This window comes from Tasmannia lanceolata, unplaced genomic scaffold (genome assembly GCF_043159265.1).
Source record: "Tasmannia lanceolata isolate RefF3 unplaced genomic scaffold, GAP_Taslan_0.1 ptg000013l, whole genome shotgun sequence".
Classification (NCBI taxonomy): Eukaryota; Viridiplantae; Streptophyta; class Magnoliopsida; order Canellales; family Winteraceae; genus Tasmannia; species Tasmannia lanceolata.
In genome coordinates, this window is record NW_027518690.1 from 15,714,842 (window position 1) to 15,734,359 (window position 19,518).

At 39.6% G+C, this 19,518-nt stretch overlaps 1 protein-coding gene across 1 annotated transcript; it reads right to left on the bottom strand.

Annotated features, from left to right (window-relative positions):
• Window positions 1–1,211: 1,211 nt before the first annotated feature.
• LOC143890997 (sm-like protein LSM7) lies at window positions 1,212–18,855 on the bottom strand. The gene is made up of 5 exons (XM_077395658.1): window positions 18,836–18,855; window positions 6,052–6,133; window positions 4,197–4,268; window positions 3,237–3,289; window positions 1,212–1,568 (listed from the first exon to the last, which is right to left on the bottom strand). The coding sequence occupies exons 1-5, from the start codon at window positions 18,836–18,838 to the stop codon at window positions 1,479–1,481; spliced, it is 300 nt and encodes a 99-aa protein (XP_077251773.1). The 5' UTR covers window positions 18,839–18,855; the 3' UTR covers window positions 1,212–1,478.
• Between the last annotated feature and the right edge of the window lie 663 nt (window positions 18,856–19,518).

Consider the following 19,518-nt stretch of genomic DNA (forward strand, 5'->3'; position numbering starts at 1 on the left):
ATCATCTCTCTCGGTAAATTACTCAGGACTCTAAACAAACTCCAACACTAAGAGCGTCCATCTCATCTCAATAACATATGCTTAGAGGAATGCTTCACTGGGGCATGATCTCATCATAATTTAATGAGGCACACCCACCATGACACTAAGACACAGTGGGTTCCACCTTTGACTGATCTGAATAGTCCACCAGATAGGCCTTGCTTTGGATATCTTATGATCTAAATATTAGGCCAATCATGCAATCCTAAAATCCAATATTGGCTTTATATTTTCAACACTCGAATGTGAATTTTTTTGGCTATGTATCATTTTTGGTGTCCATGCTCAACAACAAATTTTATTGGGATTTGCTATGGTCCATCGCAAAAGGCATTTCTCTGCTGGTCTGTCTCATGTCAGACAAAGCCACGTCGTCAATGGGCAACAACTTTTGTCTTCATTAACGAGGTGGCTGGTCTGACATGCGACAGACCAGCCGTGAAATGCCTTTTGAGGTGGACGCTAACAATACCCAATTTTACTTATTTATTTGGTGTTAAAGTTGGATGATTGACTCCATTTTTGGGTGAATGGGGATCCATAGGAAAGCCTAACAAATAGACAGTTCTGATCAACCAAAGGTGGGGCCCATTGTCTCATAGTGGTCACACCCTATTGAAGCTTCCCTCATTCTATTCTAAGGATTGTTTGATTTGCAGATAGTACAACAAGGAACATTGATCTCATTTAATCCCGATTCCCACTTACTTATAATCATGGGGTTTGCATTTAAAACATCTACTTTAGAGACTAAGAGTGTGTTTGGTGTACCGTTTGAAATAGCGTTTAAAACGCCGTTTTGCCAAATGGCGTTTTCATGTTTGGTTGCGTAGACACCCCATTTTGATGTTAGGGAAATTTTTTCTATGGAAATCAAATTTTCCATCATCAGCTTAACTTATTTTCCATGGATTTTTTTTTAGCAATCCGACCAATCAACGATCCATTCCTCCAAATCCCACTATTTCAAAGGAAAACAAGAACTTTACAGAGGATGAGAATGGACCAACTATTAAATCTTATATGGATATTTTTCTTTTACCTGTTTCACTGGGTAATCCATTATTGTATAACTTCCATACCAAGATAAGCATGATTAATGGTATCGGCCCAAGTGTTAATAACACGAACTTGACTATCGTCTAGAGGGATTTAACATAGATTTTTCAAAGCTAAACGGAGTTGCTTCGGAGGATTCTGATTCCTATTTTATCTGCTCAAATAAGTAGGAGAATGAGTAGTTTTCAAACGAGTCTTTAGTCTTGCTTACTTTTATAATTTCACAGATACACAATCAATGTCTTTACAATCAACAGCCCCCCCTCTCCTATAAACAAAATGACATTCCTAAACTCAGAAGGGGAGACGGATTAGAAGAAAAACCATATTAATCTCTTAATGTTGCAGTTAATTGAAGGATAATTAAGAGATAAAGCCTACGCTCCGTCGGGCTGGAGAAAGGGGTTGGCAATCTCATCAGTCCCGTCAGTTGGGGATACAAGCATCACAGCGGTCCCTCGACAAACCTGAAACATAGTAAAATAATCAGTAGGAAAGCCACTCTTTTGGTTTTTGATTTATTCAATCTTTTTCCCTACCAAGCAAGAGTAAGCTACTCTGTTAACAAAATACGACACTTAAATAACTGGACAAAAAGAGTTCTGAAGCACAATAAGTGCAGAATCTACTCGCAGGAGCGCATGTGTCGCCCATTCTTTCTACTTACTCGTAGTAGGTATTATATGGACATTTTAATTTTTAGTATTCTGTTGTGCCAACAATTTAAGCCACTTTGGAGAATCTTGACACACCAAGATGCCCCAGAACATGTACATGTATACGTGTCGTGTCTTCTTGATGTGATGAAAAGGTGTCAATCCTTTCCGAGTTAAAATTGTTTATTTTTATTTTTTTAATTTCAGTTAGAACAAACAAGGCATGTCACAAAATAAATATTCCATATAACTTACTGCAAGAACAACAAGAAACAACATGCATTTAAAATTATTACATGAAATAATATTGCAAGAGTGCAAGACTCCCATTTGTTTTAATTAATCCTTTCTTAGTTCATTTTTTTTCCAGTTGAAATTGACTGGATCTCTTTTTATTATTTCTCTTACGAGTTTATTTTATTTACTCAATATTTAGTTTTGTTCAAAGTATCCTCCGCGTCTAGATTTCAAGAGGTAGCCATGGTGAAGACTTGAGGAAACTTCGACACTAGGCACGCCATGTCCCCAGGTATCAATGGTGGGAGAAGACACACATGTTTTCAAGAAGTTAAGAGTTCAAAATGATGCTACACGGCATGCCTTCCTCACATACTTTAAAAAATGGACATAAAACCACAAGACATTCATATACAAATAAAATGTTCCAACTTGCACCCACAAGCAACTTGATGCCAAGCCAAATGGGTTAAAGGACAGCAACAATTGAGCATACAGAAAAGTTGAAAAAAAAGGGCAGTGGGCACTTCAGTATAAAAAGGTTTTGAAGTGTAATCATAAGGAATCATGAAGGTAGGTTTACTGTGTTTTTGCAGAATTTTATGGCCGACTCAAAATAATCAGCAGAATTCCTAGAGTTATCAGCTAGAAGAATATAAATTTCAAATATTTTCACAAAAGGAGATTCAAAGAAATTGATGGATATCAATAAAAAGAAAGATAGAAATAGATATACTCTTTAAGTGTAGCAAAGAATTTCGTGTTCAGATATTTTCTTAATTGGAAAAGCGCCATTGTTTTTTTCTTCCAGGAAGGGAACTGATTTCTAGATAAGCTTGTAAACTTGGCTGTAATATTAAATGCAAAAATTAAAAAAACAAGATAAACCTCCGCATTTCATTGAATCCCACATCTGTAGAAATGGTGTATCGCTGGTAGGGTTCCGCCTAACCATAGTAGAGAGTTCTGCATAATTTTAACAAATGTGGACAGTGTATGTGCCCTTTATTTGATTTTTACTATTATAGCCCTCAGGTAGATATAATGAGGCATCTGATGTGTACAAAAAATCACCTGACAAGCATAGCGGTTATTTACTAGAGTTCAGTGTCAGTAATGATATTTCAAACCTTACAATATTTTACGCTCTGATTATTTCAAGAACTGAATTTTTATAATATAACCGGAACAAATTTCAGTGAAAAAAAATCTAAACTCAAGAATAGACAAAAGAGAGCATACTATTAGGCCAAGACGCCTGGTCTGATCAGTAATCTTCAGTGGATCATCTGGATCTGTAGCACAGCAACAATAAACACAAAGACTCAATCACCTTTTCATTCATAGAAAGCTTTATTATGTCACCATGCAGCAATTAAACAGTTTCAACAAGGAACAGCAAGGCAAGGTGTCAATTGTTTCAACATGGTGAGGTAGCATGCAATTACCAAAGATTTGTAGGATTTAAGGGATAGCTTTGTCATGGTTTTTGCGGCCTATCCATTTACATCATCCTTAGGATTGGAAATCAGTTGCTCATGGGAGGTGTCAACGGTTGAAGATGTTGTCTCCCACCCCATATCCCATCCCATAATATGATAAAGCTTGTGTGTGTGTGTGTGTGTTTTTTTTTTTGTTTTCTCAATTTTTCTGAGTAATTAGGTCTTATATCAGACCCTCTTATTGGGAACTCTATTTCCATGTGATCAGATTAACTTAGGTTGCTGTTTTTTGAGTATTTTGTAGCAGATTACAGGATGTACCTCATATTTCTGTGCTCTTTGTTAATAATCCTGTTATCATTCAAAAAGAAAAGGCAGTGTCATGGTTGAGTAATGGCAGTTTAATTTACAGTTGGTAGGTGTGGTCATCACTGCTTTATAAAAACAAAAATAGACTTTGGTACCCAATAAGAGGTGGCATCATGATTCATGATATTAGAAACAAAAGAAGTACAAGGAAGAAAGGCAGTAAATATGGTGGGGTTGCTTCCAAAAATGAAAGAAATGTTTTACAATTATTGTTATAATTATTTTTCTCTTCCTTCTGATATATTAATAAGGAGCAGCAAAACCAAAATCATAACCCGACTAATAATTACAGCGACTGAGCGCATAACAAATTGAATCAATCAAATTAGCTCTTTGATGGACATCTGCAATCATATCCAAATCCAATTAATGGATCACACAGCATAAATACCTCTTAGAAACTCTATTGCTTCATCCAGCACGAGGTTCAGCAGTTGATCATATCCTTTCAAAGTCCCTGTGACTATAAGAATAAAAGATCATTCAGTTGTGTACCATAAATTAGGTTAAAAGTTACAAGATTTATGCCGTGGGAACCACAGCAGTCCTCACTAACGAAGGGCTCCGGCTACCATACCATGGCAGCAATTACATCCAATGATATGGTGGTAGGCTGGTAGCCAAGAGTCTAGTCCATTGCTGCTGACCTCACCATGATTGGATGAACCTAACCTCTTGATCAAGGCCTGGTCAAGGGTTAGGTTCATCTGACCATGGTAAGTGGGGATGTGCAAGCAAGGTAGTGACCCCACTAGATCAAGGCCCGCCACCATATACATGTTCCACATGTACGGTTGGACAGGGATGAGGACTGCCGGCAGTGCCCACATCATTTTCCAAATTATAATTAGATCGTTTAAATCAAGAACTGGAGTTGAGCCTCTAGCTCAGCTGGTAAAGATTATGTTCTTTCACCCTGAGGTCGGAGGTTCAATCCCAGTTTACTTATAAAAAAAAGCATTTAAATCAAGATCTCCAAGAAAGATATCATGGCCAAGACTCCAACATCGTACTCCTAACCGACATATAATTGAGACGGGATGTCAAAAGACGGGAAAAAAAAGCACAGACAATGGAGTATATTCTATTTACAACTAATCTTTTGTCTGTCAAAATTTGAAATAACAAGGACACTTCATGCAAACAGCAATGAAAATGGTAACTGGCCTGAAAGATCCTGCACACAATGTTAGGAAATAGTTGCTTAAAGACTTTATTTCCACAAAATAAAAGATAACAAATCTCAATTTTTACATTTAGTTCCAGTAATCAGTTGAAAGTTAAAAAAACATGATACCAAGAAGAAACTTCTGATGGTCTTTACAGTACTTATCACTTTGTTGGATTAGTTACAAGTTACAAGTTACAACTACATTGTATGGCCGCTGTCCTACAGGGGACACTTCTAATGACTAGAAAAAAGCCAAAGATACATATATATATATATATATATATATATATATATATATATATATATATATATATATAGGATAGAGTTGCTGCGCTCGAGAGCAGCTAAGCTTAGCTGCGCTCGAGCACAGAAACAGGGTGGTGCCACATTTTGGGTGGGATCCAAAGCATTCATTTGATGGGCCCTTTCATGGGTGTCCACCAAAAATTCAGCTCCATTGGATCACCTTAGGGTGTCCATTTGTGGGGCAAAAAATGGACAGATTTGTGGACAAACAGTATCTGTCCATTTTTGGCCCCACAAATGGACACCCATTGGTGATCCAATGGAGCTGATTTTTGGTAGGCCCCCCATCCATGACGGGGCCTTCCAAATGAATGGTTAGGATCACCCCACAATGTCCAACCCCCCTGTTTCTGTGCTCGAGCGCAACAACTCTTTTCTCTCTCTCTCTCTCTCTCTCTCTCTCTCTATATATATATATATATATATATATATATATATATATATATATATATATATATATATATATATATATTGCACGTCACTGGATGGCGGTATGTAAAATCTATGGCGGTTTGTGAAAAAAACAAAAAAAAACAGTTAAAAGGGTACAAATTTTGAAAGAAGTATTATGTATAATGCATGGAAGTTTGAAACCCACAAAAAGGTGTAACAATATGCAAGTTAGGTCCAAGGGAAACTTATATTTGTTAAAAAATTACATGACAAATAAATAATCAAAAGGATTCAATCTTCAGAAAAAGTGGTAAAAAATAATGGAATTGAGTTGCAGCTGATGAAGTTTAAGCAATAATGGCAAATCTAGACTGACCTTGTCTTCCACCAGTCAGCTTGACTTGGACACCCTTGTCAACAAACTTCGCTAAATCTAAAACAGTTTCCTTTCGCCCTGACTAGAACAAATTAACAGAATATGAAATGTTACATATAATGCTTATTATAATAGTTCAAACAACTGCACAAAAAAAAACAATACGCTGAAAATGATCTTAAACAAATGATATTATGACTAGAAAGTAAATCAAACAACTCAAAAAAAAAACAAGAGAAACTTAAACATTAATATCATTGAGAACTAGGAGTGAATTGTAACTTCTCCTTTAAAATAGCATAAGGAATACATATTGCAAGTAAACATGGGCATTAATACAAGACAATGGAACTGAAAGAACCATTTCAAAGTCTTTTCTTCTTCTTTTTTCATGGTAAAACTTCATTAAAGAATGGGGACCAAGATGGTACTTAACATTAATATCATTGAAAATTAGGAGTGAGTTGTAATTTCTCCTTTAAAATAGCATAAGGAATACATATTGCAAGTAAACATGGGCATAAATACAAGACAATGGAACTGAAAGAACCATTTCAAAGTTTTTTTTTTTGCATGGTAAAAATTCATTAAAGAATGGGGACCAAGATGGTCAATACAAGAAAAAGAACCCGGGAACCATCTGACAATTAGATAGAGGACTGTATTAAAAACAATGGTTGAATCTTTTGTTTTTGAACAATGAGATAGAGGATTGTGTTAAAAACATAAGCAGTCAACTTAACTCAACTAAGCCTTTGTCCCAAACTAGTTGGGATCGGCATTAAAAACATAAGCAGTACAAAGCTAAAATAGGGCAATGAGATGACCCAAGGAAAGTAAACAGGAAAGAATAACAAACAACAATAGCAAAGCTTGCAAGAAAGAATAACAAACAAAAATAACAAAGCTAGCCCAATATAAAGTCTAAATGATTGATTCTTTAGTAGCTAAAGTGTTCATCACATCAATGACACTCCTCAAAATGTACTTAAACAAAGACAACTCCCTACAAATATCAAGAATTTCCTAAACAACCTTTGCTAATCTCCAAGAAAAATCATCCACAAAAAACTAAATTTCTATATCTAGAAAGTGACATAGTCCTCGAAAGAGCCCATACATCAGAGTGCGCTAAATCAAAATGATGCGAGACTCGACTAAGTACCCTAGAGGGAAAAGACACACGATGGTGCTTCCCAAGTTCACAACACTCGCAATGAAAAAACTGAACAGAAGAGGACACAACAGACGTCTGTCGAAGCTTCTGGATAGAAGCAAGACCGAGATGACAATGCCACAAAGAGGAGTCTACAGAACTGTGTAAAGCAGTACGGGGTGGAGAATTGTCGAGGTGATAGAGTCCATCCACCTCACGGCCCGAGCCAATCGTCTAAGAGGGAAAGAATGAGACAGAGTAGCTAAGATGCTTAGTAATTTGACTAACAAAAAATAAATTGAAAGGAGACTTAGGTACACATAGGACAAAAGATAAAGTGAAACCAGAATGTGGTGGAAGTGTACCAATACCAGAGATGGGAGTGGTGGTCCCATCAGCTAATGTCACAGAGTGAGAAGCGTAAGGAAATGGGCGAAAAGAACTCAGGAAAGTGGAATTACCTGTTAGGTGGTTCGATGCCCCAGAATCAATATTCTAGGAGCTGGAGCTAGTAAGGAGAGAAGCAGGTGAACTACCTAGCTGGGGAAAACCCGCAGTGGGTGAATGGCTGCTAAGACGAAGGGCGCTGCAACTCCTCATAGTCTACCCTGGAGACTGTAAAAGTATCACTTGCGGTGGCCTGTTAAACACTACCAAGAATGGAGGGCGGTGGCATAGTATCAAGGGGATCAGCCGCAACGAGATGAGCAGAGGGGGAGAGACGAAGCTCTAGATGAATGGTATGGCAAATATCGACATGGTGTCCCTCCAGGAGACAGTGAGTACAATATGAGCATCCACGGACACCAGAACCTCTGCCACCACCAAAATCACGGCCACTACCACCACGGCCGCTGCGGCCTGTACCACGACCAACAAAGCCGCCACCACGGGCAAAACAAAAACCTCAATCATATGCAGCAAGGACAGATCCCTCGAAAGGGAGAGCAGTGTAAGGTCCACCCGGTAGGCACTGCTGGGCTCGTGAGTAAATCTCAGTGACAGAGGGGAGGGCACCAGATCCAATCAACTACTGTCTGAAAGGCAAAAAAGTCTGGTCCCAAGGAGTAGAGGTAATGAATAGTCCGAAGCTGGTCCCGCGCGGGACGAGCGATGACCGTCAGATTAGAGGTGAGAGGCAGAAATGCGTCCAACTGCTGGCAAAGAGAGACAAAACGTCGGTAGTGGATAGAGAGAGAGTCATCCCTGTTAGAGGAAATTAGGTCAAGCAAGGTTGCTTGAAGCATTACACCCAAGGTATCTAGTTTGGAATACCAAGTTTGTTGCCTCCAGCCCCTATATATATTAGATACACTAGGGTTTTAATAGGTTAGTGGGCTCTAGCCCAAATAAGCTCACTACACCGGTCCATTATCTTATTGGGCTTATATTAGAACATACATGGGTTATATTATATACCCAACAATCTCCTCCTATGTTCTACATATAGCACAATCCAATAGATAGATAGTGTAATGTTCAAAACAAAATATTGAATCATCCACATCACCATATGGTCTATATCATAAAAGATCTGTAATCCAACTGAAAACATGAATCCTTTTATGACAAACCAAGAGTTTTAGATATACAACAAGTTAAATTGAACCAAAAGGTAGTTTCACATATAAGTGAACCCCACTGATCTTAGATGAATTCATTCATGGGGTATGATTCTCATCGAGATCCAAAATAAAGTTCCACAAAAAAGTGAACTCTATGCATACTGAAATGCAAGCATAGTCTTTATGACTTTACAAGATTTACTCATCAAGTAAGTCATCTTCATCAAAGTCCAAATCAAGACAAGCTCCTCCTTTTTCGCCAATCCCTGTGAATTACCAAATATGAATTTCATGAAAATGAATCCAATCATTGTGTAAAACACAAAAGTATCTAGTTCTACCTGAAGAAGAACTTAGTACAATTCCATAATTCACGAAAGTATCTAGTTCTACCCGAAGAAGAACTTAGTACAATTCAAAATGGCGGAAAAAGTATCAGTATCACTCTCACCATAAGCATCATTGTCAAGTTTCAATAAAGAACAAGACCTAAACAACTTCTTTTGCAAATAACCATTCCTAATTGTCAAGTTTCATTAAAGAACAAGATCAAATAGTTTCTTTTGCAAAGAATCATTTCATGTTTCTTTTTGGAATGTTACAGTCATCTTATCCATATTTGAGTTAAGCTGTATCATCAAGTTTGGAATGTACAACATTTTCCAAAAAAGACATGTCATCAAATGTGGAATGACACACAACAACTGTAAACATCATCGAAATATATCAAGTGCCTATCTTGGCCAAAAAGGAGATTCGAAGATTCAAAATAACATGGATGTAGGTTAAGTCCTGTCTATACAGACTTTAACCCCATCTCCCCCACAATTTTGAATATTCGATCTTTGGTCAATCCCTTTTGTGAGAGCTTCGACCTATTATCCTTCGATTTCGTATCAATCAAAGTGATAATCCCGTGTTCTTGAGATAATTCAGCATGTCATTTTTCAGCCTAAGATATCTCCTCTTACCATTAAAGAGTGAGTTCTTCACAACCATACTTGTTGCTTGATTATCATAGAACACACTGAAGGAACTAATCCTCAACCGGGTCAGTGGAACATCCATAACCATAATTAGATTCTTTATCTCTTTTACTTCATTTGCAACTGAAGTTAGAGCATAAAGTTTAAATTTGACTTCCACACAACAGCAGTAGATTTGCTGTCCCATAATTCTGATCCCCATGATTCATCAGAATATCCTTATAGGATAGGGTGGCCACCATAACAAAGAGCATAATCTTGAGTACCCTTAAGGTATCTCATCGGCCTCGTAAGGGCATCCAAGTGCTCATGGCCAGGATTACTAGTGAAACGACTCAGCATGCCAACTGTAAAGGTTATGTCTGGCCTAGTGCAACACAAAACATACATGAGACTACCAATCAGTTTAGAATAATTTAACTGATCCACACACTGTCTCTGCCTTAGAGATCAGCTTCTTGGTATAATCAAAATGGTGTCTCAATTGGTTTGCACTCACTGCATCCCCATAAGGAAAGTATTTTTTTTCATATAATGGGCTAGATCAAGGGCAATTCCTTGCCTTTCAAAAACTTACTTTCGTACCAAGAATGGTGTTAACAACACCGAGGTTTTTTCATGTCGAATTCTTTACCCAAGGTTAATAAAGGTAACAATCAAGGTATGGCAATAGCAGAACCTTGTAACAAAAACCCACATCAATTGATGGAATTGATCTCCCCAAACCACCGAGTACTTGCAACGTGGTTTCAAAGAGAGAGAGAGAGAGAGAGAGAGAGAGAGAGAGTTACTAAAATCAGAGAGTCACCCCAATCGACCCTTGTTTCAATTCAAGGATGGGTTTGATTGAAACTCCCTTGTTGCACAATATGAAATGGTTTCTGCAAGATCGGTTTCAGCCACCAAGAACAACCGAAAAAATTGGTATCTGCAAGATGGGTTTTAACTAAAAAAAAACGCCAATCCTCCCGGCAAAACCCACGGCCAAATTTTGATCGGCTCCTTGCCAAACCACCGTGAGAAAACAATCAAAGATGAGAGGGCTTCAATCGATGGTACCCAACGTCTGTGTGTGTAGAATTCCCAATCAGAGTAAGTTTTAAAAGTTGAAACCAAACCCAAATCGAAACAGTTGTTTCACAAGAGAGGCACGCCCAAAACGATTCTTTGACAAGTAGAAATCCATGCTCAAAAAATCGATTCAACGAATTTGATTGAGAAAGGAACCGACTTCGTCCTTTTTTATTTAAGAGGCAGACGATCCAAAACGAGATGGTTTTTAGAAGAAACTCACGTCCAAAAACGAAAGACCATTAGGGCTTTTTCCTCTAATGCTTCAAGATTGTTAGAGGAAATTAGGTCAAGCAAGGTTGCTTGAAGCATTACACCCAAGGTATCTAGTTTGGAATACCAAGTTTGTTGCCTCCAGCCCCTATATATATTAGATACACTAGGGTTTTAATAGGTTAGTGGGCTCTAGCCCAAATAGGCCCACTACACCGGTCCATTATCTTATTGGGCTTATATTAGAACATACATGGGTTATATTATATACCCAACAATCCCCGCGCTCAAGATGAATCCACTCAGAATATGTAGTAAAACTGCGGGTGAGGCTATCAGCCCCAGAGTAAGGAAGAGCAGTATGATCCCAAATGGCCTTGGCAGAGGTCAGGCTCACCATCGGTCGTGCTACAGAAGGAACCATGCTTTGCCAGGAGGGTGCGGATCATGGCATCATTCTAGCGCCACCTGCCATATGACGGATCCGAGGAGGAAGGAGGATCTCGCTCAATAAGGGACTGTGGACCCCGATCCGAGAGAGGGTGCGGTGAGGGACGTACCCCCACGCGCTAACAGTCTCTATGGATCATCCACGTGAATGGAGAGCTCTACCAAGGAACTCTCGAAAGAAGTGCCCCTCACAGCATGAGTGGCGATACAAAAGGTGAGATACCTCTCGATTCGGGGACTAGCCCAGATTCGAGGCGTACCTTAAACAAAGAAGAGTCGCCATCCAAGGAAAAAGGCAAATGGGCCTTGGATCCCATACTATGCTCTGTTGCAACGGATAACCAGAGATATAAAATAAGGTTCGTGCCTGGTTACGAATTCGGAAGGTCTAAAGAGCACCTCATCCGCCCAAGTGCAAACACCTGGTCTCTTATGCCATTTACTTAATAATTTTGAAGAGCTTTGGGCGAAAATCATATGAAATAGGAATGAATATCTCCGAGAAGACGTCTATCTAATCATGCATGTCTCGGAGATGAAATCAAAGGCACACAGGATAAAATAAAAGAAACATGTGTCACCTAAGCATAGCTAGGTTATAAGTGACATGCCTAATGGGTGTCTAAGTTCTGATGAACAAACACATGCATGACACACCAAAAAAGTATAAGGTCTGCGCAATAAAGTAAGAAAACACTGCAAAACATAGAAAATGACTCGATACCATACAACCCTAAAACTCTAATCTATACCTAGGCCCGAGTCTTTAGATGATCTGATGCTCATCCAAAGAAGCCTACGTATCCCCGCCTCCACGAGAATCAAGGCAACGTAGTTCTTCGCACCTATTCTAAGCTATGATGCCTAAGACATCTAGACCTCTATCCTAGACTCGATCTAAAAGACCAGACTAGTTCTTAAAGCTTCTTGTGTGATTATTTAAATTCTAATGGATTGTAGATTTTAGGACACCCTATATGCTCTAACTAAATGCAGGTTAGCTCTAAGCTAATGCAGGTGGTTCCTATAATCTATGTGTAACTAAGCTGTATATCCTAAAGAAAACAGTAGGATCTATCGCATCTTAGACCTAGTCATCAATTGGCGATGTGGATCGCCAACTGACCGGACGGAGGCGTAAAACTCCTAGCTAGGACTCACTCCTAACTCTAACACAAACAAATAAAACACACAACAAACAAATAACGAACAAGGAAGCAACTCCTGACTCAAAAACTCTCTAACTAGGACAACTTCCTAACTCTAGAGGAAGATCCTTTCGAAAAAACAATATTTTGAAAGATTTTTGTAATTTTGAATGATTTAAAATGCTTATTTTTAAAGGTTTGGCTGGACTTGGGATGTGGATCCCAAGCTGCACTACGTACCCTGTTGAAAGGGATCAAGCCAACGTAGTTCGGAACAGATTTCCTAACTACTCCTAATGACTCAAGATTTTTGAGATTTTTGGTTTTTTAGATGTTTTTGTTGTTTTTAAGTATTTTTGACTCAAAGGGGACAAATCCTATCATCATAAGGGGAAGACAGACTCCTGATATCCCGCAAAAGTTGGACAACATCCTATGCTTTGCGGAGGGAAATGAACAGAATAACAACTCTGCAAGGGTTGGACAGCATCCTATACCTTACAAGAGCGGATAGAAAAACACAAGATTTGATGAGAGGTTAGATAAAATCCTAACCCCTATGATGATAGGACTGACTCCTGAAAGAAAAACAGACTCTCTAGCTAAGGACAGACTCCTAGGCTAAGGACTGACTCTGAAAATAGGATTCTAAGAAGGAGGTGTTAATGAGACAAAGCCTGTCTCCTAAAAGAAAAAGAGATAAAGAAGGGTGCTAGTGAGACTATCAAGCTAAGATAAAACTCACAAGTAACAAGGAAAAACAGACCTTGCGCATATTTAGCAAAGGTAAAACATCCAGCCGGGCCGGACAGCTACCTAGCCCTAGGGTGCAACAAATGTGCAACCCAATACCCATAAGAGTAAGGGGTATGTTGCCAAGCCGAGTAGGATGTTCTCCCAAAACCAAATGATGCACAAAGAGGAGGTTTAGCAAGAAAATGAGACTAGGTAAGTCTCTTAGACACAGAGGTAGGATAGAGAAAAATACTAACAAGGAAAAAGAGACTTTGTGCATATTTGGCAAAGGTAAAACACCCAGCCGGGCCGGACAGCTACCTAGCCCTAGGGTGCAACAAATGTGCAACCCAATACCCATAAGGGTAAGGGGTATGTTGCCAAGCCGGGTAGGGTGTTCTCCCAAAACCAAACGACGCACAAAAATGAGGGTTTAAGACCTATGAGACTAGAGGTAGTCTTCTAGAGGTTAACTCAGGTTGATTCATTAATGAGACAATGCCTGTCTCCAAAGATTTGGATCTAAAAGACTAGGCAAGTCCTTTGAGAAAATAGAATGCTATTCGGACTGTGCAAGTCCCCTAGAGATGGGCTTGGGCTAGCGCCTTCATCGCCCTTTCAACGAGAGAGAATTCTAATATCAAAGAATTTTAACAAAATCTATAAGACTGTGTTAGTCTATCAAAAAGAGAAGAAAGGCTACCAGATAATCGCAAATTTTATTCTAAGAATAAATCAAGTGCTAAGCAAAGAAGAATATACAATCTAATGGCAATCATAAAATGATAAATAACATTAATTAGTCCAGACCAGCCGCTGGATAGCCTAATAAAGTAAAACAATATCAAAACACTTCAAAACCAACCACAAACCCCAATACGGGGACTCCAATGAAATCAGATGATGCCAAAGTAATCATCTGATATCATATACACATGATAATATTTCTAATCCCGCCTTGAGATCAGACAGTACTCATGTCGATAATATCGAATAGAGTAGTCATCTGATCTCCTTCTTCTTATTAACAATTTATTTAAATAAATAGGAATGAGTATAATAAGCTTTAAGATAATCTCACCTGAATAACCCGTTTATCTTCAGAATCTAACTCAAAACTAAATAAGAGGAAAGAAGAGAGGAGAGGGTACTATCATGATCCAATAAATCCCTCTAAGGGTGGGCTTGGGCTATCGCCTTCATCGCCCTAATAAGAAAACTCATCAAAAGCCTCGAATATGTCAATGCCGGGCTGATGAATTGCGCACACCACTGCTCTTCCTAAGTCCACGGTGCTCCTCACTGTTCTCATCACAATAGCTGCTGCCTTGGCATCGAGCCTGGAGGTTGGCTCATCCATGACTATTATAGAGGGCTTGGCGACAAGCTCAACAGCAATATTTAGCCTCCTACGCTGCTCACTTGAAAGCCTACTGACACCAGGCAATCCAACCAATGCTTCCCTCAATGGTATCAACTCTACAAGTTCCATCACCTCCTTAATGAACATCATTCTTATTGCATAATCAACTTCACTGGATAACCGGAGCCATGCAGAGTAGATAAGAGATTCATAAACAGTGATGTGTGGAGAGTGAATGTCAGTCTGTTCACAGTTTGACCTTGGTAGGTTCGGATAAGACTGAAAGTTCCTTGGTGTTGAATCTATTTGACTAGTAGTGGGAGCACATAGTCCCAAAACTGGTAATAGATTGTTAGGAGGCACTGATGGCCTCAAGCTTGTGCTTTGAAACTGGTGTTTTGGTAAGAACATGTTCGGAGTAAAAGTACCAGGGGGTCTAACAGATAGATCCAGATAAGAGCTCTGAAAACTTTTGTAGCTGTGCCTTGAGCTCCTACCTGGCTTTGAAATTGAATCTCTCCTGTTCCTCGGTGCATTTGATGGCTGAGTTATTTTGTTATCCTTCGAGTTGATTACAGCCTGGTCTCTGCGACAGCCTATAGATCTGATGAATTCCAGGCATTTGATGGCTGAGTTATTTTGTTATCCTTCGAGTTGATTACAGCCTGGTCTCTGCGATAGCCTATAGATCTGATGAATTCCAGACTCTCTCCTTCTCTGATGGGGTTGTTAGGGAAGTGGGGTTGTGACTCAGGTCTAAGCTGGTGTTCAATGGAAAAAGACCCTTCAGTTGTATGCCTCTGAGCAAGCCATTCTTTTTGTCTAGCACGGAGCTTAGCAAACTTTTGTTTTAGAGCTCGGCCAGCAGGTGTATATTCTGGTTGTTGTTCGGGGTCTTCCTCTTCATTTCCACTCTCACGTGAAGCATCACTTGGTTGCAAAGGAAATGCTTCCTTGTAAGAAACGGCTTTTCTCAAGCGCTTTCCTCGACCAAAAGCAGCTTCCTCCTCACTCTGATATCTTTCCCACCTCATACGCAAAAGTCGGTCCCATTCATTTTCCTCAGTGCTAGTAACAATAGGATCCACTTTCTTTTCAGAACTTTGAGCACATAGTGAGCTACACTAGGGAGCATTTCAGAGACTCCCTGCTCTTCAGTTGGTTCATCATCCCATTCCACCCCTTTTTCACATCCACTCGAGATAGGACGAATCCACCCAAAACAATGATGGCGACCATTGCAAAAAAAACATTTTGAGAATAGTATTGATAAAAAAAATGATGCAGAAATCTACTTGAGATGGTGCTAATTTATCAAATCTTAAGCAGAGCTAAATTCAAATGATGCTAATATTAAATTCTGTTGTGGAGAATTATTCCAAAATAGTGCTGAAATTATAATCAATGCAAACCAAGTTAAGACTATGATAGCATCAAATCTTCGACATCATGAAAAATTACTTGAATTTGAACAAACTGAATTGAAGAAATCTCAAGTTTTTTGAAGAGGGAAAATGAGGAATCTGTAATATACCGGAGCTCCGATATATCAACCGGTTGTATTCATCGAGATTTGATGGAAATTGCTGCGATTTCGCCAGAGTTGGAGAAGAAGAAAAAAATTGTCAATCTATCACAAGCTTGCTCGGATCTCTTTGGATCTCTTTCAACTCTTCTCTTGATTATTTTTTTATATTTCTCAATTTTTCACAGATCTCTCACTTTTCCTGGCCAGAGCACGCTGGAGCTCAATCGGAGCTTGACCGGAGTTAGTCCGGAATTTATCCGGAGAAGAAGAAGGCAGATTTGAAATGAAACACAAAGATTTATTGCCGGATTTCGGCAAGCCTCCGCCGGAGAGATGGCCTTTGATCTGAAAAAACCGAATTAGGATTTGATAATCACCCTCTTTCTCTATTTACAACTCCTCTTTGCAGATCTGAGGCTTTTCTCAACAAATTCGTAGATCTAAGGTTGATGAACATCGATCTAGAGTATGAGATGTTTAAGGATGTGAAAGATGCCATTAGAGATCGATGAGAAAGATCGGAAAACAAAACAAAAACCCTAGGTGGGGTGATCTAAGGATTTAGGAGTTTATCTCTAGGTTTGAGATCCTGAGAAGAAGAAAAAAAAGAAAAACAGAAACTAACAATAGAAGGAAGGCCATGGCTGGAGGTTCGGATCGGAGCTCGCTGGAGATCCCGTCGGAGAAGAAGATAAAGGTTTGGGTATTTTCTCCTCTGTTCTCTCTCTCTCATTTGGTTTTTTTTTTTTTTAAGAAAACCTCTTTTTGAAAATCAGCTCGAATTTGGTTTATATAGATTTTTTTTTTTAAAGTTGATATTGGCACACTACTTTGATGAGGCGCGCGGTTGCGCAATTTTTTATAAACGCACACAGAATCGTGTCTTATTCCAACTTGGTTCTGCTCTCTCCAGGATAATACACCCCCTTCTGCAAACTTGCACCACGACATTGCTTGACTCGTTCGCCAGGTAAACGCGCTCGGATTTTGATGAAATTTTGCGGGGACCTAGATGGGACCTTAACCTAGTTTAGGGTGAAATTTGGAACCCTAGAGCATTAGTTTGATGGGGTTTTGCTCAAACATGGAGAGATTAGGGTATGGTCAAAATGGGGTGTCTACAGGGACACCAGACGCCTGGCAAGAAGATATGTCTCTACAGCCTGGCGCCAGCTGAGATAATTGGAGCCATCTAATTTCTCCGATGTCATTTGAGGAAAAAGAGGCTCCAAAGAGGGAGAATAAGTGGAAGGGGTGTACCTAGATGAGAGAGCCGTGGGTAGAGTGGAGACGCTGTCAGGGGGAGAGGGGATGACAGGGGGATCCGTAAGGACGGGAGGATCTATGACATTAGAAATCGAGAAAGGCTCTCAACCACACCAGCAAAGAAGAGGCTACGAAGGGAAATACCATACAAAAAGTCACAAAAATTGTCCAGTGAAGAGACCGCGGCCCTGAAACAGAAACATAGGGTAATAGGGGCGAGAAGTACTAGCCAAAGAAAAAGGATGAGAGGCTAGGGACAAAATCGGAGCCGCAGGAGATAAGTAAAGAGACATCGAGAGGCGTTTAAACCAATTGGGAAGATAAAAGAAAAAGGAAAGAGGAAAGGAGAAGTGAGTTAAAAAAGGGGTTTAGGAGGTCAAGTTGAAGGAAAAAGAGGGGTGGAAATGGTAGGAAGGTGTCTAAGTGAGGTCCCGGGGGGGGAGGTGGGGGGGAGGGGGGGGTTGGGGGTAGCAAGGAAGGGCGAGAGGGGCTGGAAGAGGCTTCCGGCAAGGCAAAAAAGGGAGAAGAAGGATGTGGGTGTTGTCAGAAAAGTCGGAGAGGGTAGCAGATAGGGGCGGGAGTTGCAGGGAGTGGAGGTAGAGCCGGGAAGAAAGAGGGCGGCAAGGATTAAGGTTTGGCTTAGGGTTTCAAGGGGTTTCAATGTTAGGGTTTAAAAATTAGGGTTAAGGTTTCAAGGGAGAAGAAGAATAAGATGTGGAGGCTTCAATGGTGGTCCCTAGGGCACCACAACCCTAGGGCTCTGATACCATGTTGAGTGAGAGAAAGAGAGAAAGAGAGAAAGAAAGAGTGAGTTAGGGATACAATGACCACTATGGCCTTAGGCATCTACACACACTTACACTTCTAACACCTACCAACCCTCATCACTTCGCTAAAGCCTCCAGCCACTTGCAATAAAGATAGTTATGCATGACAATGGAGACTGGTAAATGCTTTACTGTGTGTTAACTATGTAAGAGCATATTGATACAGTTAAACAATACCCAAAGTTCTAATAGATTAGAAACATGTCCATAGTATTTTGTTACCCAAGAATCAACAGAGAAAACATGCAACATTAATCTTGAAAAATAAAAGTCCTGTATAGGCTCTCAATGAACTATCCATTGCACCCAAAAAGATGTTTTGTTCATGAAAAGTTGCCCATTGTTGGAAGAAGATCAAGACCAAAATCCATGAGTTTTAATATGGAAAAGACAAATAATTAACAAAATCTTTCATGGGTTTCAAACATATAAATGTATCAAGAATGAAATTGATGCAACTGAGGTAATGGGTTTACCATTTTCTACTGTATTTTCCTTCCAGTTTCCCTTGGAAGAGACTTGTTTGCTGCTCCTCTTCTCTCTTTTCCGTTTAAGGGCAGAGAGAGAGACCTGTGCCCTAGTTTTTATCTGTATTTTTTTACGCTTCACTCGACTTGTGAGAGTGGGGCTCACATAATTTGATGATCTAAACCATTCATTTGTTCCTCCTCGGCTCAAATTTTTTTTCAGTAGGATGATCCTAACCGTCCAATATGTTCTGTGTAAAATGAATGGCACGGTAGAGAAACCTCCTTGAAAGTCCATTCTTAAAAAATGAATGGTTAAGATCATCCAATTTTGTGCCCCTCAACCGTCCAATATTGATATATATGATGAGTTGTCATCGTAGCACAACTCTCATCCAACCATTGCTTCCATATTGGGGCCATTTGGATACGCGGATTTTAAAATCCAGGTTTTAGGTTGAAAGCAATGTACAAGAGGGTTCACCATCAAGCTGCTGTGTGCTCTTCCGACAGCGTTTCTTGGATTTTAGGTAAGAAATCCAGGTTTTTGAAATGTCTCCCACATCCTGCGATTTCTAAAACATGGAAACATGGGATGATCTGTTGCTCTCTCACTGACGGAAGAAGGGCAAGGAATCAGAAAACGACGGATGGTCCGCTTCCTCTCTTGCATCTTATCTACAATTTTGAAG

Bases quoted from the DNA above. Each gene is read 5' to 3' on its own strand.
- LOC143890997 (XM_077395658.1), bottom strand. The intron at 4,269-6,051 runs GTCAGTCTAGAT...TTATTCTTATAG, and splicing joins GCTGACTGGTGGAAGACAAG to TCACAGGGACTTTGAAAGGA. The intron at 3,290-4,196 runs GTATTTATGCTG...GCTGTGCTACAG, and splicing joins AGCAATAGAGTTTCTAAGAG to ATCCAGATGATCCACTGAAG.